The 26,024-nt window shown below is 33.4% G+C and overlaps 2 protein-coding genes across 16 annotated transcripts in view; both read right to left on the bottom strand.

Moving 5' to 3' along the window:
- Positions 1–4,659, bottom strand: part of LOC149087956 (uncharacterized) — a 32,929-nt gene extending 28,270 nt beyond the window's left edge. Inside the window, exons 1-2 of one of the 3 annotated variants that reach the window (XM_089243084.1) lie at positions 4,272–4,659; positions 2,441–2,524 (exon numbers count right to left, since the gene is read on the bottom strand). The gene's annotated coding sequence lies outside the window, so the exon portion shown is untranslated. Of the gene's footprint in view, positions 1–2,440; positions 2,525–3,925; positions 4,150–4,271 lie in introns of those variants that run through there. The other 2 variants (XM_089243077.1, XM_089243093.1) reach the window with 2 other exon arrangements.
- An 11,963-nt stretch (positions 4,660–16,622) lies between these two features.
- The window catches only part of LOC149087955 (ELAV-like protein 4), a 96,289-nt gene continuing 86,887 nt past the window's right edge, over positions 16,623–26,024 (bottom strand). For all 13 annotated transcript variants that reach the window (XM_089243004.1, XM_089243019.1, XM_089242998.1 and 10 more), the window contains exon 6: positions 16,623–24,395. In XM_089243004.1, the coding sequence (XP_089099130.1) occupies positions 24,074–24,395 (322 nt within the window). In that variant the 3' untranslated portion in view covers positions 16,623–24,073. The remainder of the gene's footprint in view (positions 24,396–26,024) is intronic.

The raw sequence follows: 26,024 nt of genomic DNA, 5'->3' as shown, positions 1-26,024 counted from the left end.
TCTGTAGAATCTTTTTCATATTTCTTCTTTATATTTTCCATATTTCTATTATCAGAGGTGGTTTTTTCTATGGTTTTTATCACAGTTTTTCCACTATGGCAAAAACTTTCCAACCCTGTTCACACAACACAAAAAATACACTAAATCTAAAATACTGAAAGGTTAGGTAGAGTAATTGTAGTTGCGATAAAAAAAATTCAATCAATCTAAAAAAAAAATTCTTACAAGAAATACCCAAGTTGTCTTTAATTGGTCAAACCATCAATATATCACCTCTGATTGAAAAATCCACAATTGCTTTTCTGCTATAGCCATCTATTGTTCTATTCTCTAACTAAATCGTATATTTTTGGTTTGGTAAGTTTGGGGGGGGGGAGGAGCTTGAACTTATTTTACCTTCACAATTTTTCAAACTAAAATTATTTTATTTTTAAAAATTAATTAATTATAATTAATTAAAATGAAATTAAATAATTTTTATTTAAAAAACAAATTAAAAATAACTTCACATATAAATCTAATATTTAGCCCTAACCATAGAATGTCTTCACTGCTTCATTCCTGCTGGGGGAAGAGGAAGTGAAAACTGTGCGTCTCCAAAGCAGAATGTTTTGCGATGTTCTGCAACAAGCTCTCAGCTGACTGAAAATGTTCTGCGGTAAAAATTTGCATATACATAATAGCGTTTTTCTACACTATTCTTAAAATTCTTCCAGATTGTTCTGCAACGTACGTCACACATTCTGCTTTGGGGCTGTGCGTATTAATAATAAGCAGGTACGGGCTCCTAATATGGGGGAGGGAAAATCACTGAGAGTAATGAAAGGGGGGGGGGAATGTCCAGTCCCCTCTCACCCATGACAGTACAAATTTTTCACTGAACAGAGTGAGGGGGATTGCCCCCCCCCCCCCATGTAGCCACCACCCAATAATGCTGCTGATTCAATAGCTCATAACTTTATAACAAAGTTAAAATTATAGTCACCCCACTATCGCCACAGTGGTGGTTTGCTGAAGCTGATTTTCTGTGGTTCTCAAATGTACGCTGATCTCCCCATTAAAAAGTCTCGCCACAGAGAGCAACAGGCCTACAACATATAATTATTCAATCATTACACTTCACTCATAGTTAGAAACATTGATGGCAGATTTTAGCATTACAGATAACAAGCATTACACCGAAAATAAACTTCACGTTAGGTTCACAACACTTACACACACATTCCAACATGTACTAATTTGTTAGAAATTCCACAAAGGAATATGGAAGAGGTGCATGTGTGGTCTAGTAGTAGTATTCACATCCGCAGGGGAGATATGGGAGGGAACAGTAGCCTCCCTCCCTCCCTCCCCATTCAGTAAAAAATTGTTATTGGCACAGACATGAGGGTGGAGGTGGAAATCTGTCCTTCCACAATACACACCCTCTGTGATCCCCCCCCCCACTCCCATTCATGAAGCATGTATTTGCATATGATTTATACTGACTGGGACATTTAAAAAAGGATGTTATAGATGGGGGAGTATGTTGAAAGTGGTTGCTGTTATACCAAGATCAAAATGTTTAGTCGAAATATGAGGAGCTACTGGTTTCTCTGTTTGTTACCAATATTGTGCTAAGTCTTTGATTACTGACTTCATGTCTAAAATGCAACAGAAGCTCTCACATATTTTAAGAATCTACAAGCAGTTTTCAACCAATGCTTTGCTTAAAATTAAAACGTTTTATAGCTCATTTGGGAAAATATATAAGTATGTAGCACACAGATTGATAAAATTTTGAGGTTCAAAATTCTGAATTCTTCAAATTTTTGCCACCAACAAAAAACTATTTTTTTCTAGGACAGTTTTTCCCATGGTTTTTAAATGTAGTTTTTTCCACTATGGCAAGAAGTTGCAAACCCCCTGATTTCTAGACTATAGCAGAGCTAATCCTGAATAATTTCTCATCAAATTTCAATAACAAACTTTTCCTTTAATTTGATACCAGCCCCAAAGCAGTATATGCCAATACAAAAAATTATGACGTGCATCGCAGAACAATCAGTGTTACTGCTGAACAATTTTGGGGAAAATTTTAAGAAAAGAAAAGAAAAATGACTCTTTCGTGTTGAAAACATTATTACAGGAATTTTCACCGCAGAAAATTTTCAGTCAGCTGAAGACTCATTGCAGAACAATGCAATACATTTTTGCTTTAAAGAGATACCAACATCAATGAGTAATTGTTAGCAGAAAATTTCTGAATTATCCGTTACGTCCACTTAATTATCAAACTTAATATCAATGAATATCAGATTAGATACATATAAGTGCATATAAGATAATATATTACATCAATTGATCCCCTTCATCTGTGCCAACCTCCACAATATAGATACATGTTTGCTCATGTAAAAACTGTGTCAACATAATGCATAAGAAATCAATCAGTACCTACCTGTATACGATCATTCAACAAAATGTTTCAGCGTCCAACAGCTACAGTAAAATCATTTCTATTGCAGTCAATGAGAGAGAACTTCTAGAACAGGTGAAAAAGAGAACAATTTGGTGAAATACTGAAATTCCCTAAAGCAAATAGTATTTGACACCACAGACGATATGGAATAAAAAATTTTCCCAAAACACTTCACACAAATACTTGTGAAATCTGGAAACAATAGCGTTATCTTTTCAACAAAAAAAACATTATTTTCACTTATTCTCATTAATAAAGAAAAAATAAGTATTATTGAAATTCATACCATCGAATATTTTTGAACAAAATAATCAAATAGCCTACTGATAAAGGAACCTCAAATAAAACATATTCATCACAATGCTATGATGCTACAATTTTACATATGCTCATTGTAAACACAGTAAACCCTGTCCATAACGATACTGTAGAGAACTATAAAAAATATTGTTATAGACAGGTTATCGTTGTAGATAGGAAATAGTACTAGTAATGCTCTCTAACTATTGAATAAAAATTCTGCCTGGACCAAAGAAAATATTGTCATAGGCAGGTTTAATGTTATAGAAAATATCACTATTCACAGGTTTCACTGTATTTATTTAAAAAAAAACATTCTAAGCCCTTTCTATCGAATAAACTGCAATCATGTGGCCCAATAATCTCCAGTCTATACACAATTACCTAAAATATTTTATTTCAATCTTCTCTAATCAAAAGTATTTGAGCATCCTATGGTATTTGGATATCATAAACTTACTTTCAAATTTCAAATAGGCTAAACCTTCACATGATAAAATTTTTCCAGTCCAAGAATTTCACAGTTACATAGAAATTAAGTTATTATAAAGGCCTATAAGTAGATAGAAATTTAAAATTTTAATAAATAAGGGAAAAAAATTTAAACAAAATTTCTTTTACAAGAAAGCCATAAAAGAATAGAAATGTATAACATTAAAAAAAATACATTGTTCTTCAACAATAATTCAAAAGCCACACCAAAAAAATTACAATTGATAAATCAATTATATGGAAATTACTTTTATAAATAGTGATTAATAACAAATATTTAGATAAAAATGAACGAAAATAACCATTTTCAAATAGCACTCAAACCTAGACAACAGCAGCAAAAATACTCATCACACAATGAAATACCAACTCATCAAAATCTTCATAAAAAAACAAATTAATATATATATATTTTTTTTTTAAATTAGATGACGAATTACACAGAATCCACTAAATTACGGAAATAAAAAAGCGCAATAACAATTTCAAAAAAAATAAATAAATCCATTAAAAACTAATAAGGAAAAACTATCGGAGAGATAAACAAATTAATTAATCACTTTGGATATCTTCTTATATTGAAGAAAGAAGAAAAAAAAATTTTGATTGAAATTTTATATAATTTAATCGACAATAAAAAATATATATACACCCAAAATCAAAATCACTCACGAGTTCCATTGTTTAAAATTTCATTGTTGAAAAAAAAATTAATTACTTTAATATTAAAAAAAGAAAAGAATTTAAAATCCATTGTTGTTTATCGCGCGCTGTTTTCTCGAGTGTTATTGTTGTTGAAACAAGAAAAGAAAAAGGAATTGGGGCGATTCTTTCTCGGAAACAACAAAAAAAGATTATTTTAAGAACTGCTTTTGACTACCACCGATAAAAACAAATTTAGAATTCCACAAATGCTATTATTATTTCTCCCTTCTATTTCGTAAATGTATTATTAATTCAAAAATAGAAAAATATTTTTAAAAAAAAATTTTACTTTTATTTTAGAAAACAAACTCACCAATGATCGAAATTTCCAACAAACAAAAATTCTTTTTTTAACACTACAGCCATAAACGACGCCATCTTTTCACCATCCATAAATGAACAATGCATTGCCATTTTTTTCATAAATTTATGAAATATTTGGAAAATTTATAAACTTCAATCTCGAAACAGAAGCCATCTATGCTAAATTGATTTGCCCGTATCAATCGGATATGATGTTGTGTCTCGGATGAAAAATTTTGATGTGTGTTGCGAAGCATTTTCTTTGAGTGCAAATTTCAACTGGATGAAAAAAAAAATAATAATTTTTATGATTTTTTTTTTATTCATTTTTTTTTTTTCAAGTTTGAATGAAAATTTTGAAGGGACAGTGGGTGATAAAAACTGAAAATATGGAAGCTGCGTTCGAGGGTATGTTTTTATTAAAAGAAGGAAAAAAAACACGTTTCTTGAACCGATGGAGATTGGTCGAATGTTCGATCGGAAAATATTAAACAAAAAATTAAAAATTGTGAAACTTTCACAAAATTTTGAGCTTTCTTTTCTAGTTTAGACTAGAAAAGTTGATTGTATCAATTCAATTTTATTTTGGGTTGGACCATCCTTTGTGTCATATTCAACCGAACATGACTTTGTTTTCAACTCCACCGAACTTCCTGTTTTCGTGGTAGAATAGTAATTTCTGTAAGCGTTTATTAGATGTTATATGTATTTATGTATTGATACTTTAAAGTTCTAAGAATAAATGTTACTTCAAATTCTAGGTGAAATTTTTAAACTGTATGCAAAATTGTTGCATGCCATATGCTATGTGACCATATGAGACATTTTCACTTGATATTGTTGTAATATTTCTTCATTTTTTTGCTGTCGCCACATTTCTATGGAAATATATCGTTTATTTTATTTGAACGAAACACTAGCTTTAATTTAAAAAAAAAACACTTATCGAAATTTCTAGTGAAGACAGTTGGGGAGACGGTCATATTTTACGGGACATTCACGTAGTTTTGGGTGTCCCGACTTATTATGAAAATGCTCAGTTTTGCAACATGAACTGGAATCGTCGTGGATATCGTGGATGAAGAGGATTTTCATGATTTATAAATTTGTAAATTTTAAATTTTAAGCATTGTGACTCGATTAACCATGTGACCTTTACTTTACGAGACATTATCGTCTTTTTTATATTTAATTTCTGGTTACCCCTAATTTTTTGCAGAAATGTTTTTTTCTGACGGAGTTTTCAAACTTGAACTATTTTATATTCTCATGTATAAGCCACCCTCCTCTACTGTGATACTCAAGTCATTTTTCCTCCTAAAAAAAGGACACTAATGCTGCTGAGAAGTCATTGGAAGAAAATATTGGGGGGAGGGGAATTAAAGTTGCTGTATATACTTGACTCACCTCTTCAAAGAGATAGTACATTGTATTGTTTTCCACAGAAATTTGGGGAGGACCTTCAGCCCTTAAGTTCTGACGCCTATATGTAATGCTGAAGTGAACGTGGGGGGGGGGGGGGAGCGGCATGGCCCCCACATCCTGAAGCAGCCCCCAAGGTTTGGATATTTTACGGGCCCCCGACCAGACTTTCACAGACCCCTTTATGATGAATTTATAGCGTGAAAAAACAAAAAAAATGATGAAAATCATCCCGGCCCCAGGGCTGGAGCCAGCCCATCCCTTGTGGGGGCCATGCGGGGGGAGGGAACATTTGTATTCGTGGTGTTAACAGTGAAAGGTTTCAATGAGATAAGAAAGGAAGGAGAGCTCAAATGTGTGTTTTTTTCATTTTAAGAACGCACGTGTGTGTGTGTGTGTGTGCGCGCGTGCGCGCGCTAATAAATATAAATACAGTTAACCCTTGGTTTACGAACTTGATTCCTTTTTGATGTCTGTTCATTAGGGCCGTTCAAGTATTACGTCATCATCGATGGGGGGGAGGGGGTTCCGATTTGCTGACTTTTGATTACAAGGGGGGGGGGAGGGGGTTTGAATAATGCTTACGTCATCAATCACCCTTTACGAAAATATGAAATATTTTTAATGGCATCTTACTCGGTGCGCCATAACCCCCCCCCCATTGATAAGTGCTCTACAGGGCCACTTTAGTGATCTTTAAATGTTTCGCCGATCCAAGTGCTCTGGAAATGTGTCCGGGCTGCCTAAGTGCTCTGGAACTGTGCCACGCATCACTTAAATAATTTGAGAATGTGCCGCGGGTAACTTGAGGGATGTAGAACCGCACTCACTTAAGTGCTCTAAAACTACTAACACATGTCACTCAAGGGATCTCTAAATGTGTAACGGATCGATTAAGTGTTCTAGAACTGTGTCCCGGGTTATTTAAGTGATCTGAAAATATGCCACGGGACGCTTAAATGTTCTGGAATTGTACCACGGGACACTTAAGCGATCTGTAAATGTGCCGCTTAGTTCATCTTTACAAAATTAGGTTTGAGAAAGGCAGGCGCATTAGATAGTCCCAGGGCCATGTTTGGTCCGCTGGCCAAGGCCGTTTATGCGGTTTATCATTGTATGGATTAGAGGGTGGATCGCAATGAATTTATTAAAGATAAATTTTGAGTTCATACTTCAAATGGCATTGAAATTAACAGAAATTGATTATAATAACATAAAGGTATTTTCTTCCGAAATTTCAATTAAAAAATTTATTTTTTCGCATTAAAAAAATAAATTTTTGATCGTGTGGGGGGGGGGACGAGCCCCCTATACCCTCCCCCGTGTACGTCTCTGTTCCCACCAATATGCGTTAGGATTCAGAGGGGCAGAGCTGATGACGAAATTTTGCTGATAAGGGGGAGGGGGGTCAAAAATGGCTAAAAATTTGTTTACGTAATACTTGAACGGTCCCTGAACCGAATTGTTCGCTAACCGAAATAATTTTTCCCGGTGTTTTTCCGCGCAGGAATCAATGTAAAATGGGTAAACAGGACGACCATCGAAAATTTATGGAGAAATGTCATTTTCTCATATTTGCTTTTTGACTTCCAAAGCTTTTGTAACTGTGTTTAAAAATTTTAAATAAAGGAAATTTGTTTTTCGCATAAATGTCGGGGGAACTGTTGGTAAATTTATGCCTATTCTTGGCTTACCATCATTAAAAACATTTTTGCTGTTTGGAACAATGGGGGGGGGGGTTCCCCCTTGAGAACGACCGCCTCATTGTTCCATTTAATTTTGTATTTTTTCATCTTTTAATTTTTCTTCTGATTTTATAATTTCTAGTAATGTGTATACAGCTGCCTTTGGCGCTATACTCTGGCTTTTGAAATGTTTGAATTTTGAATACATTTGGTTTATAATTCAGTATCTTCGGGGGGAAATACTCGTAAGCGATGCCACTTCGTAAACGTGTCTAGGATTAAAACTGCTCAACATGAGGTAGACCATGTCGACTTGAATTCCTGCCAACTACGACAAGTGGAAGGACAGCAACAGAAACAAATGTTGAACAGATCGTGGAAGAAAGATGAAATTATTTTTAGTCCAGGGGAGGGGGAAACTCCCCAAGGCGAAGTTTACCGTGGTGATAGGGCATCCGAACCTTAGTGATGTGAGCTGTCAAGGCGTCTCAGAAACCAAATGGGGCACGTCTGTGACTATCCACGTCCACGACCATCTTAAGAGTATCATGGACCCCCGGGCCAAGTGGTTTTTCGGAGGCCCTACCTGGTAAATCCTAGAAAATTTCAACCGGATCTCATTTTGGGGGGAGGGGGCCCTCTTCTCTTGAGGTCCCCGGGCATGCCCGGGTGGGCCCATGCGTTAAGACGGCACTGTCCACGTCGTGTTTCAGGCAATCCACGTCCTACTGTCCGTAGTGGAATCCATCGCCGCTCCGTATACACCTCACCGACCGTCACATTATTTTAATATATATACTTTATTATAATTATTTTTTAAATCTTTCACCTTATAGATTTACGATAAAACTATGGTGTACAGTGAAACCTCGTCTAACGAAGGTGGTTCGTTCCGGAATCACGGTCATAAGCCGAAACGTGATTTCTCATAGGTTTCTATGAAAAATCATTTGATCCGTTCCAGGTCCTGCCTAAAATTTAGGGATAAGTTTTTTAAAACACCAAGGAATTCTATAAAAAAGACGAATACTAATTGAAGGCTAAAATGAACAGCTTCAAAATTGGATAAATGAGAATCTACAGGAAGATGAGAGTTACTGAAGATCTTTTTATTTTACACTAATGTACACAACAGCTGGTGGCTGTTGTGTACTGAAGCTCGTGTTGATACAACCCAATCGAGGTCTTATAGGTGTGCCCATCCATTCCCATTCGTGATTTAGTCAGCTCATTTTTGTGTCCCATATTTACGCAGATGGAACGGGTAATCTCCTAGAAGGTCCAAACTTTTTGTTTGATACTAATAGTCTTGCACTGCAAGAAAACGCACTCTGGAAAACATAGACTCGTTTTCTTTTCAATGCATTTTCTATATTTTCTGTATCTTTTATTTTACGTGAAATGGTTCAAAAAATTTCACGGGGATATCAAATCAAGTGGGGATACACGTTGAAAAAAATTCCGAGGTGGATAAAAGAGAATTAATCCCACATTTCCAGAAGACTCGATCATTCCTTTAAGGGGTCTCACGACCCCTGAAGTCGAATTTCCAAAAATAACTTCAAAACATATTTCATTCAATTGCAAATAAAATACTAAAAATTTCGTGTCAATCGGTTAGTTTGTTTTTTCATAATAAAAGAAGGAAATAATGAATTATAGTGTAAACGTATACAAGAAAAAAACACTTTGAACGCGATTTTTTCTCAGAGACTGCAGTTTTTGAGATCATCCGTAAGCTTAAAAATCTACTACCCCAAAAATTCTGAATTTTTGTAGAAAAGTTTAGTCGATATGTGTTAGTAAAATGGACTCCGAACTTGGATGTCTGATCATTCGGTTAGAATTTTATGAGTTTTTAAAGTTTGAAAAAATATATAAAATTCAAAAATCGAAATTCAACATTTTTTAAAAAATACTTCCCATTAGTCAATTGCTAAATCCGAAACTCATTTTACTAACACATGTCGAATAAACATTTCTGCAAAATTTCAGAACTTTTGGGGTAGTAGTTTTCTTTAAATCTTACGGATGGGCTCAAAAACGGCAATTTGCGAAAATCGCGTTCAAAGCGTTTTTTTTTTCTTGTATACGTCTACACTATAATTCATAATTTCTTTCTTTAATTATGAAATAACAAATTAACCGATTGACACGAAATTTTTAGTATTTTATTTGCAATCAAATGAAGTATTTTTCGAAGTTATTTTTGAAAATTCGACTTTAGGGGTTGTGACACCCCCCTTCAAGTAAAACCAATTTTTGCTTCCACTTACTATTTTAAATACAGCTTCTTTCCTCATACCATTGGTGAATGGAACAAACTCCCCAGTTTCCAGTTCTATTGTCAACCCCCCCCCCCCACTATCACTAATTTTTTGCCCAATATCTAACGATATCTATGTCTCATTCAACCGCATTCTTTTGTATAGGTCTAGGGCCAACAATATTGTATAAATAAATAAAAATAAATAACTAAATCGAGTGACAGTAATTCTGATATGATAGAGTCAAAATTTAGCTCATGACGTGGCTGTTTTATGTTAGCACGCGCATCCATATCAACGAAAATTTTCGTTAGCTGAAGCAGAAAAATCACGAAAAAAAACATTCGTAAGCCAAGGCATTCGTTATCCGAGGTATCACTGTATTTGAAAAAAAAAAAAAAAAAAAAAATCCATAACCAATGAGAGAAATTCTTCGTAACATGGTTGACTAAAAAGAAGTCGAAATACTCGAAAACATCGAATAATATCGAAATAAATTCTGAATTCGGACATTCTCTGCATTCTAATACTGAATAATAAATAAATAAATTATTGAGAGACGGGGGGGGGGAAAAAATAGGAAATGAAGGAAGGAAAACATATTTATTAAGTAAGAAAAATATCTAGAAAAAAATATACTTTTGTGCGGAGAAAAAGAAATAAAATAATGATAGGAAACAGGTCGGGGTCTCGCATGTAAATTGCTTTCACGCTACTACGCGATTATAATTCTTGCCTCAAATTGCTCATATACGCACACACACACACACGCACACGGTACACGACACAAACCGAGGCTCTGCTGCTGCTGCTTTGGACCAATTACGGGAACGGATCGATGGTTTTACGAATCGATATCATGTGCTTTTTTTAGTAAATGTCCATTAAATTGAGCTGAACAAGCCAGTTTTTTGACTATTTCTCTTTTCCCTCTCAATATCACATGCTTTCAATGGGCATCTAGCTCTAGCTTTCATTATTTAAAAAAAAAAAAAAACTGTTTTTTACCTCTATATCATGTTTTTGAAATTAAGTTCACAAAATATTTTTGTCTCTGAAAAAGAACAAAAAATATATATTTTTATTTTAATATACTTTAGAAACTCCATTACAGCCAATAACTTTCGTTATTCAACGGTAGTATACGGGAGTGGTAAAGATTATTATTACAACTTGAAGGGTGTGGTTCGGATAGTATGATATGAATCAACTTGGTCGTCATGGATTGGTTATTTTTAAGAATACGGTACACTATATAAAGCATATAATTAAATTCTTATAGGCATTAAATGCTTATTGATTTAATGTCAAGAACTTTGAAATGGGTGTTACGAGCAGAGAAAAATGACATGGGTTGAAAATCCCATGCTGCGATTCTTGTTCAGGTTGGGTTTTCCGTCGAATGACTAGTGTAATGTGGTTGATGGTGTATGAAAAAAAGAGGTAGGTATAACAGAAATGTTTCACGTTTGTTTTTGGTTTTCAGTTTTTACATCTTGTTAAAAAGAAGCCATTATCGAAGTCATCGATTCTTTTACTATACGGAATCGAAAAGAACAGTGTTGTTTGGGAATTTATGGAGGGAGGTAGTCGATATTGGAGAGGCTATTTGTTTGAGGAGAAAAAAAATTGTACAAAAGATCTTCGAATCTATGTATTTCGAATTTGCGGGTCGGAAATAATATTTAGGAAAGATACGCGGATTCGGGTAAAAGATAGAGAAGAAAAAATTGCTAAAGGCTCTGAACATTTAAAGAAATTTCCTCTCCTTGAAGAATTTTCACAGTACAGAAGATTCTTGGCTATTCGAATCGCGACTAACCGGCCTCCGTACAATCCGGCCTAAATAAATAATAGTTAGACTTCTCCGAAATAAAATGATGAAAAACTTACTTTGCCAAGGCGTTGCAAGTGTAATAAATTTGTGTAATCATTTACCAATGAAATACGTTAAGGTACTTTTTTGTACTACGAATTAAGCTTATGCCCACGCCTTAAGACGGCACTGATTATGATAGCATTATCAGTGCCGATATCTATATATATATATAAAGGCATTTTCTTTCAAACTTGTAATATTTTTTTAAAATACTTTTTGCATTAAAAAATAAAGATTTGATCGTCTGGGAGAGGGGGGGCGATACCCGCTCCCTGGAATGGGGCTTCTGTCATATTATATGAAAAAGGTTTTGTTTTATAAATGTGCCGTGAAATAATGTCGTTTGCTTCATGTTCCATGTTTTTTGTATTAATTGGAGATCCTTCCAATATTAATGGTCTAGGAATCTTTCGCCACCGCTCGGAAAGGACTCACCCCCACCTCGCCCCTTTCTAGTCGGTCGTCTTACAGACTTAAAATTTGACGTTTTCATCAAAGGTATTTTTTATTTAAAGAACATATTAAAAAAAAAAAATTATTCGTCATAGAAACCGTTAAATTCTTCATCTGATACATCACAGTCAGCTACACCATATAGTTCAGGGGTTCTTAACCTATGGGCCGTGACCCAAACTTGGATCGCAGAGGCTTCCGAGGCAGGTCATACAACTCTTCTAACAGGCATGGGTTTCCCCTGACACATATGCCCCGTATATGTACCATACGTCCCGTATCTGCCCGGTGTTGTTGTTTTTTTGTTTTTTTTTTAACTATCCCGACTTTTTTGCAAAAATATCCCGGTTTTTAACGCATTTTCAACGAAGCCAACTTCACTTTTATTCTTCAAATCAAAGATTAAAATTATCTTCCCAACTTAGAAATTACATTACGATAATTACGACTACAAATATTTATTTCACATATTTGTCATGTTTTTAATGCACTGCAATTTGAGAGAGAAGTGGCACTTCATTTTCCTCGACTGGCGACTTTTCTGTGATTTTAAAATGAATTGGTGACTTTGGTTACTTTTGGCATCATTGACAATGTCCCGTATTTTCTCGTATTCCGAAGCCCAATTTCACGTATTTTTCTCTAGAAAAATATGGTCAGTCTAGCCATACAAATCCACTTTCAGACAGAGATTCTTGAGCTATGGGGTCACGGCCCGAGCTTGATTCGCAGGCCCGTCTGAGATGAGTCACACAAATCCACTTAGAGACGGATTCTTGAACTATGGATACAACTCCCCCCCCCCCCCAAATTCGCGATTTCCGAAATGGGATGTACAACTCTACTTACAGACGCGGATTCTTGGGCTGTGGGTCACGACCCAAACTTGAGCTCGCAGCGGCATCCTTGATGAGTCGAACTCTAAAGGATGGACTTGCGAACTCTTAGGAGTTGCACTACTTTTATAAATGCAATTATTGCGTCATTGCTTCCACTAATTTCGAAAAGCAGTCCCATGGGTCGCGGGGCTGATCTTGTTGGTGATTTTGGGTCGCGTCTGAAAAACGTTAAGAACGACTGAACTAGTTAATTGGCATTATAAAACCGGGATTACACTATAAAAGTTTGATAAAAGATATTTTAAAAACTTGAAAAATAACCAATAAGCCCATTTGTTACATTCGCTCGAAGGTAACTGATATATACTTACTGGTTACATTTTTCAAGTTTTATAAAAGGTCTTTATCAGAATTTTATAGTGTAATCCCAGCCTAAGGCCTAAAAAATGAAAATATTTGATAAAAGGAAAAGAAAAATTCTATTGGGGGGGGGGGGTGAATAAAAACATTTTTAAGATTGAGATTTTGGATTTATATTTCTTTCTTCAGGGGTTTTGTACAGGAAAATAATCAAGTAGCTTTTGCTGAGAACTCTGTTATATCAAAAAGAACCCTACTTGGACGATAGGCTACTTTAAAAGTTCGTCACCACCAACGCCGAACATGGACCCCGCTCTGTCCTTTGCGGGATATAAGCAGTCCCCACCTTGCGGTCGGGCCATGCTGGAAAAACTCTTCCGGTACCCGGGCCGGCGGGCATCCCCGACTCACAAGCCACAGGATCCACCCCTACTAAGTCCCCACGCCACTCCAAGCAGCGGCAACCACGCTCCCGGAAGTCCCCGCTAGTCAGCAAGGAACACGGGCAGACCGCCCACTGGCATCGCGGCCCCGGGCCCCCGACCCACACGCAAGACCAGCTAAAACATCCCGGCAGCTCAAGATTCCACCGACCTGCGAGAGAACGCCACCATCCACTACTCCCCGTCGAATGGAGCAACAGAAGAGGAACCAAACATCCGTCCTCATCCAGCGGGACATGGTTTACCGCTTTCATTATTGTACTAAAAGTTCGTCAGAGTCATGGAGTTATAATAATAGTACATGGAATAACTTTTTGTACTCTGTGTCTGTGATAAGTCAATGGTCAGAGCTAGGCATATGGCGAGAATGGTAAAAAAACTATGTGGCAGCAGCGGTTCATTTGTTTCTTCCCCCTCCCCCGTACAGCGAAAATATAGTATTATTGGCATAAGTCAGCGGTTCCCAACCTTTTTTCCAAAAGAGGATAAATACAATCTCAAAAACCTTTGGGAACCCCCAAACAATGTGTATCGGAATGCTTCTGTGATCACGTGACTAAGACTTCGGGTAAGGGCAAAAATTTCTATCTTGTTTATCTTGTTTTCCAGAAGGCATTCGGTCGGGTACAACATGGTAAACTCTTGAAGCGTTTGCGATTGGGATTGGGGACAACTTGCTGAATTGGATAGAATCGTGGTTAAGAGGTAGATCACAACGGGTTATGGTGAACGGGCAATTGGACAGGTGTCCCAAATGGAGTTCCTCAAGGAAGTGTCCTTAGCCGCGTACTTTTTTCACGATCAGGGTATCGATGGGATTGTTAGCAATTTCGCAGATGACATAAAGCTAATGGAGGGTAGTCGGGAATCAAAGCGATGGGGAGTTGCTCCAGACCAGTGATTCCCAACGTGGACATTAACGTCCCGTGGGGGGCGATGGAATGTTCCAGGGGGGCAGTAGAAACTACGGGTATAACATAGGACCCTATGGGTTTGATTGAGTTGGGGGGGGGGGCGATGGGAAAAATGAAATTTCTGAAGAAGGAAGCAATGGGACAAAAAAGGTTGGGAAACTATGTTCCAGACCAACTTAAACAGAATTGATTGTACTGTGGGCAAATGAATGGACCATTCTTTTTAGCGTTGACAAAATCATGGTCGCTGATTTTTGTTCGAACAACCCACGTTTTACTTGCGAGTTGGATGGTGTTATTATTCTCTATGTAACTAGAATTACCGATCTGGGTATCCTTATTGGTGAGTGGCTTAGGTTTTCTTAACATCGTTCAGCGGTGGTCAAAAAATCGAATTGAATGCTCGGTTTAATTCTCAAAAAGGTCTCTTCGCGTTCTCCTAAAGTGATCCTTCCATTTTTTCGGGCGTAGTTCGTCCTGGATTGGAGTATGCCGTCAGGTTTTGGAGACCATATATACAGAGAGACATATACTTAACTGAGGGGGACGGGGTTGCAGAGAATAGCTACGTGTGCTCTTGTTGGCACACAAGACTTGATCTCTAGTTGGTGTGTTTACATTGAAGGAATGCAGGTTTCGGAGAGATATGATCGAAGTGTTTGAAATTTTCAACGGGATGAATAAAATGGGGACCATGAGTTAATAATACATCGTCAATTAACTGCTTCGACAAAGAGCCACCAGTGTAATTTAGTAAGGGACAATTCTAGGTTGTGGTGTCGCAGGGAGTTATTCTCGAATAGGGTTGTGAGTAAATGAATAGTTTACCTCCAGGGTTCGTGAATTCTAACCTGATTGACACGTTCAGAAAAAATATCATACACATATTGAGATAAATCGAGAAGCTACCCATTCTTAGATTAGGTAACCATAATTTTTCTATCGGCAGTATGTATACTTATTTTATCATAATTATTATTGGTTTTTATTTGCTCTTATTGGGTTGCTGTAGTTTTGATATAGTTATTGACATACGTATATTCGACATCCATATTTTTTATGGGCATCTTTTTTCAGCCATCTCGTTGAGCATTTTGTCTGTTGTGGCTTTTGTATTTGTGTCCATTCGTTGTCAAAAGTGAGGCTCATTTAGATTATGAGCCTCACTTAGATTATTACTTGTGGGAGAATCGGTTAGGGATTGATTATTGACACTATGGTTGAAACGCTGTTGTTATTACAACCCAGTTTGACTATATACGATCATGGGAAAACGATGAATAATGAATGGGAACATGTGTAAAGAACTGAAATTTGCGTTTGTGTAAATAATGAAACTTTTGTTTTGAATAATGGCAACAATTGTTGATTGAGTAAAAAATTGAAACAAAATACACATTTTTTTTTTTTTTTATTTCCCAATAGGCGGAAATTTATTGAATTTTTAACATGGAAAAAGTACAAATATTGCAAGACAGTCGCCCTACGCAGTTTTTATTCTTTTTTTTTTTTTATTTCAAAGCAGCAGCAAATCGTTGGCTTCTGCTTGGAATTTTTTTTATATATTAATCATGTGGACACTGTATCATTATTTTTATTATTTTTTTTTTTTCAGTTTGTAAAAGTTCCAACGCATTACAACATTTTTTTATCAATCTTTTCAAACAATTCGTTTTTTCCCCTCCACGTCAACGATCTGCTCTTTCATATAATATAATATTTTTTTGTTCTTTTTTTATTACAAAATCTCTTTTTTTTTTTTTTTTGTCTTTGCGCTTCGGTATCAAAAAACATCTTCATCTCCGAACATTGGAGGAAAAGCAAAAAATACACCACACGCTGTGCTCGTTTCAAAGAACAAGCTCAAAAAATCATGAAGCTTTTTGTTTTTCTTCTTCTTCTTCTTCTTCCTTATGATCATGGTTATCAGAAGACTTTTAGAGACAAAAAAACGAAAAGAAAAAATTGGCCGATCGGACCTGACACTATTTATTTGTTTTTTCAGTCAAAGCAGGGTGTTTTGCTGGAGGCAAATCGAAAAAGAAAAAAATATATATTTTCGAGTTTTTCTTCTTTCTTGCGTTTAATTGTTAATTCGAGGGTATTTGTTTTTTTGTTGTTGTTGTTTCATTTCCCAAAAGAAAAAGATTCCTCAAAAAAGTTCCACCGTTTCTTCCAAAAAAATGTTTTTTTTTCGACCATAATTTTCTTCATTGATCGCCAGAAAAAATTTCACCACCCCTTCTTAATTTTATCAAAAGGAAAAAAAAAACCAAGAATTTAATAAATTCCAAAAAAAAATTTATCCTCTTTTTTCTTTTTTTTTGTTGAGTAAAAGCATTGAGGCTGGAGTTTGAATTAGTGCATAGCTTGAAGGGATTCATCCAATCAACTCTTTTTTACTTTACCACCATTCTCCTCTATTTCTGCAGCAAAGACGAAACTGTAGAATACTATTTAATTACAGTGTTAAGAAAATTTCGGTTTTTTTTTTCTTTCTAAAACAGTTTTAATTCAACCACTGTTAGATTTCAAAAAAGTGGCTTCATCGAACAAGATAGGAAAAAAAACAGGTAATTTTTAATAGATTCATTATTATTCGCAAATTATTGTGTATTCTTGTGTAAATCATTTTTTTTATGGCCCACCTATATACTCCAGCCTCGGTTCAAAAGTTATTTATCGAACAAAATCTTTCTGCTCAACCACAAGTTTGAAAAAAATGTGTACCGTTTGTTTGTGTACGTAGTTATCAATTTGAGATTTTAATATAGGTATGAAGAGTCCGCTTTCTTTCTTCCTTTGTTGAATGATCTATATATATATTAGTTTATATCATCTACTTAAGAGAGTTTTCTTTTATCTTCACTTTCACAACCCAAAAAAGTCAAGAGAAAAAACACCACAATTTGATCAAACAAGACAACAATGACAAATTCACGTACTTAGCTTAACATACGACTTAAATTACCTACGTAAGATTAATAAGCATTTTTTTTCTCTTTTTTTTTTACACAGTGAGCGAAAATTCAGGCGAAACATATACATATACATATTCACTACTATCATGTGGTACACACACGTGCCCACACACACATAAAAATCGAAAAAATCGAATCAAATATACTGTTATATAATAAATAAAGCGATTAGCAAGCAATTCAATATATGCAAGTGAAAGACACTCAATAATACAATACACTAAAGTTCTTTTGGTTTACGTCTTTATGTCAGAAATAAATTAGTTTCGGTTTTGTTTTCCCCCATCGAATCTCAAGAGGAATCGGAATTGATTTTTACTTCCAGAAATAATATGATTTAGCGCAAACGAGACGAAATGGAATCGACGACTCGAAACTTAACCACGGAAGGTGTAACTCTTTTTGGAATTAATGGAAACAATTTATTTATGAGATAACGACGCAAACGAAAAAAACAAATTATTCAAAATTAGACTAGAAGGGGGAGAAATGCATATAAGGTATGTATTTATGTATATAATAATATTTGTTTTTTTTTTTGTATATATGTATAATATATAAATGGAATGTAATGTTTATTCAATTCACTCACAAAGTGCAAAGATAAATCTAAGAAGAAACCAAGTTCTCACTAAATATACATATCTGATTAAATTTAAAAGGTACATTTAGAAAAATTGTAAATGTAATTATCATTCTTCTTTTTTCTCCAAAGTTTATGAAACATTCGTAAATAAATAAGCAAGCAAATATTTTGTAAATACATAAGCCTACGTGGTCAAAACCTACTGCATTATAACAAATGGTGACTAAAGGATTCGTGTGACTCTAACGTTTTTTTTTTCTCCTCGATACGAAGTAAAAAGAAGGGTCTTAATTAATTATTATTTTTTCCAAATTAATTAAGACATAGGAAAAAGAATATTTTTATAATAGCTACACATATTCCTAAAAAGACGTGAAAGATAATTCCAGCAATATATCAGGAAAGTTCAGCAACTTATACCGCAATCCCAAAGAGAGAGAGAGAAAAAAAGATTCACATAGATAATCACACACATAGGGTTTCACAAGGGATGGGTGGGGGGGTATCCATTGGGGGGTTTACCGAGATGTATGAAAAATTGGACATTAATTGTAAAAACCATACCGCAAACAAATTGCCAATATATGTATATATATATATATATTTAAATAAGATCGGGAGGAGCTCACAACCGCAAATCAAAAATTGCGAAATCACATTTTTTTGATTGCACATATGAGATACATCAGTGGTTATTCTTATCAAATACAAATGGAAATCATTTTTTTTTTCCTACCAATTTCACTTATAAATGAGAAATAATTTTTCAATTTATGTCTTTTACTTTTTTTTAAGCATTTTCCCTGAATTACGTAAAGGATCAAATAATGTGTAAAAATGAGATTCGAGTGCTGATTTGTTTTTTGTTTTTTTTTTCGTTTCACATACAACCACAATAAAGTCATATGATCGGCTAAAAAAATTCCAATCATATAAGAGCCGTAACATAATATGCAAATGAGATTCAAAAAATCTATTTAACATATCACTATAAAGTCACAAGACATTATGCGTATTGTGCGCGCAAACCAGGCAAATGCGAGAAGATACCAGTTCGCCGCATTCATTTCCATTTTTTTTTTCTCCGTCAACAGGATCATTTCAAATGACGACAATCGTTATCATCATTCATCTGATCGACATTTAATGTGCGACAAAAATGCTATCAACAACAAACAACTGTTTTTCTTTTTTCCTTCGATAAAGATGAGATTATAATTTTTTTTTTCTCCGCATGAATTACTTTCTCATTTAATGTCTTTCACACCTTTTCCGACTCTCTCTTATACATATAACATATATATTCACAAGCACCAAAAATCACTGCTTTTACAGTTTTTTTTTTCAATATTGGAATGTGTAACAATTAGCGCTGTTCAACAATTATTATTTTTTTTTTTAATTTCTTTTCAACTTGTTCTCGTAGCCTACGCTGTGAATTGAGGAAATCAAGAAAATATTGTGAGTAATAGTAATTTTTCAAAACTCAATACACTACTCATCATCTTCAAACATCCAATTTAACCGTTTAAAAGTTTAAAAAAAAAAGGTTATACATTGAGCAACTCTTTCATCCTCATGCTTCATTTTTGAATTAATTGCCCTGTTCTAGAACGAGTTGATTTTACAATTAGGTTTCATTTTTTTTCCTGATTCCAATGAGCAAACAGACCAGAATAATACCATTCTGAAATTCCATCGTTTTGAGGTACAATGCACAATGAAACGACCCAGAATTTTCAGGATTCGGAAATCACAATCTAGACTATGAGAATAAGTTGAATGTATATTATCAGTGCCGTTTTTTTTTCCCCCTACTAATTCTACATTTCTGTTTAAAAAATTACCTTCGTATTGGTATTCGCGGAATCTGTTTATTATAAGTGTTAATAATATTAATTATTATAATTTATTATTTAATTAATATTATTGCCTTTTTTTTATTATTATTATGATGAAAAGGAAAAGTATTTGCTTTTCAAAAACATTTCGGAAGTTATTTGAAGAAGATTCAAAGATTCTACTTTTTTATATACTTTTTTTTTTGTTACTACTTTTTTATAAATATGACACAGGGTTTCTCTTTCGTATGATGTAGAAAAATTGAGTTATGATGAGTTTTAACGCTTTGAGTGTTTCTTTTTTTTCACTTTTATGATGGTGCCAAATTGTCACAAATATGAAATTTAAATCAATCGTTACAGATATTCGTATCAAAGCTCTATATCCAATTGAAAAAGGAAAAAAGAAACCACAATTCATTTTGAGACTGATATCAGATTCTAATGATTAAGCATTAAAAGCTTACCAATGCACTCATGATAAACCGATTTTTATCTAATCCTAATCAATGTAATGAAATTTCGTTGTTTTCTTTTCCTTCTTAACAGAAAAGTGATCTTCGAATTCAATTGCGATTCTCAGAAGAAAAAATACATTATTTTTCCTCTATTTATTGAAATTTTACAACCATTCAAATAAATTGAAATTTCAAATGTGAAATTTCTGTTTGTGACAATATGACACTTTTTTTGGAAGGAAGATCAGCGTTTTTTTTTTGGTTTTTTTTTTAAACAAGGGAAAAGGATATTTAGGATCAAAGGGACTTTTTTTTTTTCGGGGGAGGAAAACATGGAATTCGTAAGTATATTAGTGTATAAGATCAAGAATATAATTATATATATATATATTTTTACTAAGCCTGTATATATGTATATATATATAGACACTCTTTTGTAGAAGCGTATAAAAATGGAATATATTTTTTTTATCGTTTCCCTGTTGAAAGGTATTGATTGTGACTTGGTCACATTTCGATTGGCGTTCAAAGTGTAATACACACAATACGTTATGTACATACATACACATATATATAATATCAGCATGCGCGTGTTGTGCATGACAAATTTCCCTTCTCCTCGACATCATTCATGTATATCATTGCTTATGTTTGCGGGGGGAAGGGAAATTATTATAATATATGTGTGTGTTTGTATATTGGAGCACCAGCTACATAGATATTTTTAATGTTAGTTTTCCATCCAGTTGTATAAAAGCTAAAAAAACTTTCCTGGTTAGTTAAAGGATTATTTTTAGGAAAAGGTTGGGAATTTCATCTATTTTTTTGGCTTTTCTTTTTCAAATAGGATTGTGGCTTTGAATTAGAATTCGGTTGAAGACATTTAGCAAAAAACAGATAAATGATAATAATTTTTTTTTCCATCATGTCTGAAATGAATGGAAATGCGTGAGAAAATGCGTGATCAAGTTTTTTAATATTTCAATTTTTAGCACTTTCTCTTGTTTTGTTTTTGATTGTATATGGTTTATTGCCTTTTCATGTTTATTTTTTGACTGTTGTAATTCTGGCAGATTTTTACCTGTGTAATATATTGTTACTATTATTGTTACAAACAGTTTACACAGCTGCATATGAATCATATCGAGAGAAAATTTATTTCAAATATATGATCCCTGGTTAGATTGATTGATAAGTTACCTCAATATATATTAGGATAATATCTTCATCGAATCAGAATGATTGATGATTAGTGATTATCATTTCAAATATGACATATTTATTCCAAAGACTGCAATTATAGGAAACATATAAAAATAAAATTTATCAATTTTGAAGCAATTCCATCAGTCATGTGTCATTTTCTTTTTGAATTTATATTACTACCTTTATAAAATTTAGTTTTCTCACGAAACCACCACTTTCACTCAGAAAAACTGTATCGAAATACTTAAAAATTAAATTTGTATCTTAGCGAGAAATAATTTTCTACTTCACATTTTCATTAACCTAATGACAGATATTGATAACTAACATTTATATATGTTTCCCCAATGAAAGCATTCCCATAATCATAAATTTATGTAGATAATTTATATGCGTTAAATAGCTTAAAAATTCTACAACTATTGAATGTTATTTATCTGATTTTCAAAACATATTTGTTACATGTAGCAAACATCACAACAGTTTTTAAGCTATAAAGTTGAACATTTTCTCATATGAAGTTTGTTTTTCCAACTTCTATAAGTTCAATTGCAATATGCCCGGCCGATTCGAGTTACTTTTTTTTGATTATTTTTATAGTATACATTATTTTTTTCTCTTCATGGAATCTTTCATTGGGAAGAAATGATAACACCATAGTGACAATCGTCATCTTATAAATTCATATACTTTGATGAAAATTTATAATTTTAATCTTGACGTTCAACTTAATTTCAAAACTTTTTTCTATATTCCTTGTATTCATATTTGAATAAAAAAAATTCAGAATAGTTTCATTCTTTATTTTATTTAAAAAGGGAATCTGTATTATAATATGAGGAAAAATTTATTTCAAAAGAAATACAATTAAAAGTAACATTATATATGCAGAAAAATATTTACTTATTTATAAAGAATTTTTCAATTTTATCATAGATATTTATAATATATTTTTGAAAAAATTCTTGTTATTAAACGTGCTCAAAGAAAGCAAAAAACACATGCATGTCCAAGCAAAAATAAAAAGAAACAAAATCATACAGACAAACAAAATTAAAAACTCTCTTGAAATAAATATGCAAATTTAATTCTCAAATCATAAATTACAAACCACAAATGCGAGAAGAAAACATGACCGAAACAAGAGAGAAAATTATAAGACATCATGCAAAAAAAAGAGAGAGATTTAAAATCAAAATAAGCGGTAAATTGAAAACGCAAAAAACAACTATAAAAACAGAAACTGAATTTTATGCATTAAATTATGTTTTTATTTTAAGTAATAATAGTAAAAAAACTAGAAAATTAAGTGACGGATCGAAAATAAATATCCATTGTGAAATGAGATCAGGAAAAATGGTTTTTACATTCTTTTCAAAAATAATATGCCATATACATAATATAGAATGATAAATGAATGCTTCACTATACAGATATATCATGCGATTTTCATGTATCAGAATACAAATAAAATTTATATTTATTGTGTATAATATATAACACGGTATGCGAGACTACTTTTGTGATAATTGAGTTTTAATTTAATAACTGTGATCATTGTATAATCCTATTTTTATTATTGTTTCAGGAAAAATAATTTAGGAAGTTATTAATGCGAAAGTAATCAATCTCAATAGCAAATGCAATTTTAGTTATGAATTATCTGTACATTAAAGTATTACATAATAAACACATTAATGTGTATAAATTCAATTAAACTTTCTAAGTTCTTTTAGTAAATGCGTGTTTGAAAGCATGCATTTATTTGATAATAATAATTATTATTTATTTATTACTTATTTAATTTATTATATATTTATTCAATTTTTGTACGTATAAGAAATAAATAATTTTTGCAGTCTTTGGTTATAAATATAATGAATTAATTTTCATGTGAAACAATATTTACACCCTAGTTGTTTTTCCAACCTGCCCATTGTAGATTTCCATCTCGAATGGGCAGGTTTTATGATTTTCCATTTTTTTTATGATGTTTTCTATCAAATTTTTAAATCTTTCATTTGTAATACACGCATTGATTATTCATGCTTGTGTTTCTTTTAAAATTCGGGAAGAATGGGAATTTTGTTTACAGCGCAAAGTCTTTCGTAATCCTTGTTTTTAATTATTATTATTATTAATTAGCTTAAATTTTGAGAAAACTTATTAATTTTTAAATTTGTGTTTTTGTTTTTTTTTATTTCTGCGGTACAGTTAGTGTGAATTCCAAGAATATATTGAGGGAATATAATTGGGGGAAAACAGTATTTGGAGGGGGATTAGGGGCATTAAGAATGAGGGATTTTATTTTGATGTTCTCGAGGTAGCAAAAAATTAAAGGAAAGGAGAAAGAATAGGAAAATGAGAACCGGGTTTTTTTTTTTCAATGTTCGAATCTCACCCTCTTAATGTATTATTTTTTAATCATCATTATTAATAATTTAACATTATTTTTTTTCCCCGTGTTTTTCCTTTATTTTAAGACTTGCACTTGCTGGTTTTGAACGACACCTGCAATACCCGATTGCCCAATGTATAGCCGTTGAGACTCTGAATGGCGACCAATGCTTCGTCATAATTTGTCATGGTGACGAACCCGAAGCCTTTGCATTTGTTGGTTTGGAGATCCCGGATCACCTTGACGCTTTGCACGGCTCCAAAAGGCCCGAAAAGCTGCCAGAGTAGGTTCTCCTCGGTATCGGGAGCCAAATTGTACACGAAAATACACCATCCGGAGCCGTTTATTGCGGTACTTGCGAGTAATGGGTTAGTGAGTAAGTCTCCTGCCAGTGGAGAGTACCTGAAACAAATGTGGAGGAGGGAAAGAAAAAAAAAAACGACATGTAAATTATGTATCTATTAAATAACGTGAGAGGAGATGCGAAAACACTATAATTCAAGTTCACACTGAAATTATACCATGGTTCACGACGTTATTTGAAGATTATCGTCTCAATAGTTTAAATTTCATCCTCCATAGTAAGAATATTCGAATATTAAATCACGCAAATCGTCATGGATGTTTAAATGATGTATACAGTATACAGGGTAGTAAGGGAAGTCCCTAGGTCACATTATACTGGTGAACCATTGATCCCAGAGAGACAAACTTCCAATTAGAAAATGTATCCAAATAACGTGTAGAACTCACAAACCTCATTCATATTGCAAGGGGTTGTTTAGTTATCAAAATGCAAAAACTAATTTTTTATTCCATCTCCCATGTGTCCAAGAACCCAATTAGCAATTTGTTGCCCTGTATGTTCTGAGGGGGAAGAAAATCTACATTTTTAACTGCAATATTCACTGAGATACTTCAATTCAAAAATCGGAGAAAAGTTTTAAAGGAAAACATAAATTAGGGAAAGAAGCGTTGTTCGTTAGTTTTTGCTCTTCTATCCAATTTTTCTCCAATTTTGGAATTTAAGTATCTTATTGCGCTTAAAAGTGTGGAATTTTTTTTTTTTTTTGCTTGTTTTCGTCAGAAGAGACAGGGCAACAAATTTTTACTTGGGTTTTTGGATACACGGGGATGGTATAAAAGACTAGTTTTTGTATTTTAATAACTATACACTCTCTTGCAATATGAATGACGTATCTGAGTTCTTCACGTTGTTTAAATACCTTTTTTCCGATTGGAAATATGCCTTTAGGATCAACGATTCGCCGGTAAAATGTGGCCTAGTGGCGTTCCTTACTGCCCTGTATATAATTTGATCACACTACTGTGTTTTTATTATACGCATTGTTTTCCATTATCAATAACATTTAAGCAGATGCCAATTACGCTTTTATGTGTTGCGATGTGCGAATAAATTTTAATAATTATCGTATATTAATGCAATCTGAATACCTTTTCTATTAGCTAAACATTGAAATTAAATATTTGACGATAGCATCTCAAGTGAAGAAATTAATCTAACACTGACCGAAGTTTATTTTGATTTGAGCATTATTGAAATTGATTATTAAATATTATGGTCAGATGTGAGTTTAAATCAAGCTTGAATCACGTTCATTTTTTTCATAACTGTTGTATGAAAAAATTGGCAATACATTGAAAGAAGTGCTTAGATGTCGGCGGCACTTATGTCGAAAACTGAGTTATGTAAATTTTCTGGCATCTTGGTTTCTGAACGAATTATAGAAGGCTGATTTGTATTCAAAATTTGCCCTCATATTTATATATGTACATTCTGCCAAATTTTAATGAGTTATATCGTTATATCGAAAAATTTTGTTTAAGAAATTCATTGGATTGAAAAACATTTTCTTTAAACTCAATCAATGTAGGATAACATAATGTTACGCTGCGAGAGCCACTCAAAAAACAACAATTCGATACTCCACGCGATTTGTTTAACTCGTCATTAGTCTCGTTAGTGCCGTCTTAACGAGTTTTTGTATTAGGATACCCCGCTCCCAAAAT

Source organism: Pholcus phalangioides, unplaced genomic scaffold, assembly GCF_987345545.1.
Source record: "Pholcus phalangioides strain wild (caught in Gottingen) unplaced genomic scaffold, Ppha-v1.0 ptg000003l_1, whole genome shotgun sequence".
Lineage (NCBI taxonomy): Eukaryota > Metazoa > Arthropoda > Arachnida > Araneae > Pholcidae > Pholcus > Pholcus phalangioides.
Note: the sequence above shows the minus strand (reverse complement) of the source record. Positions and strands in the feature narration are given on the sequence as shown.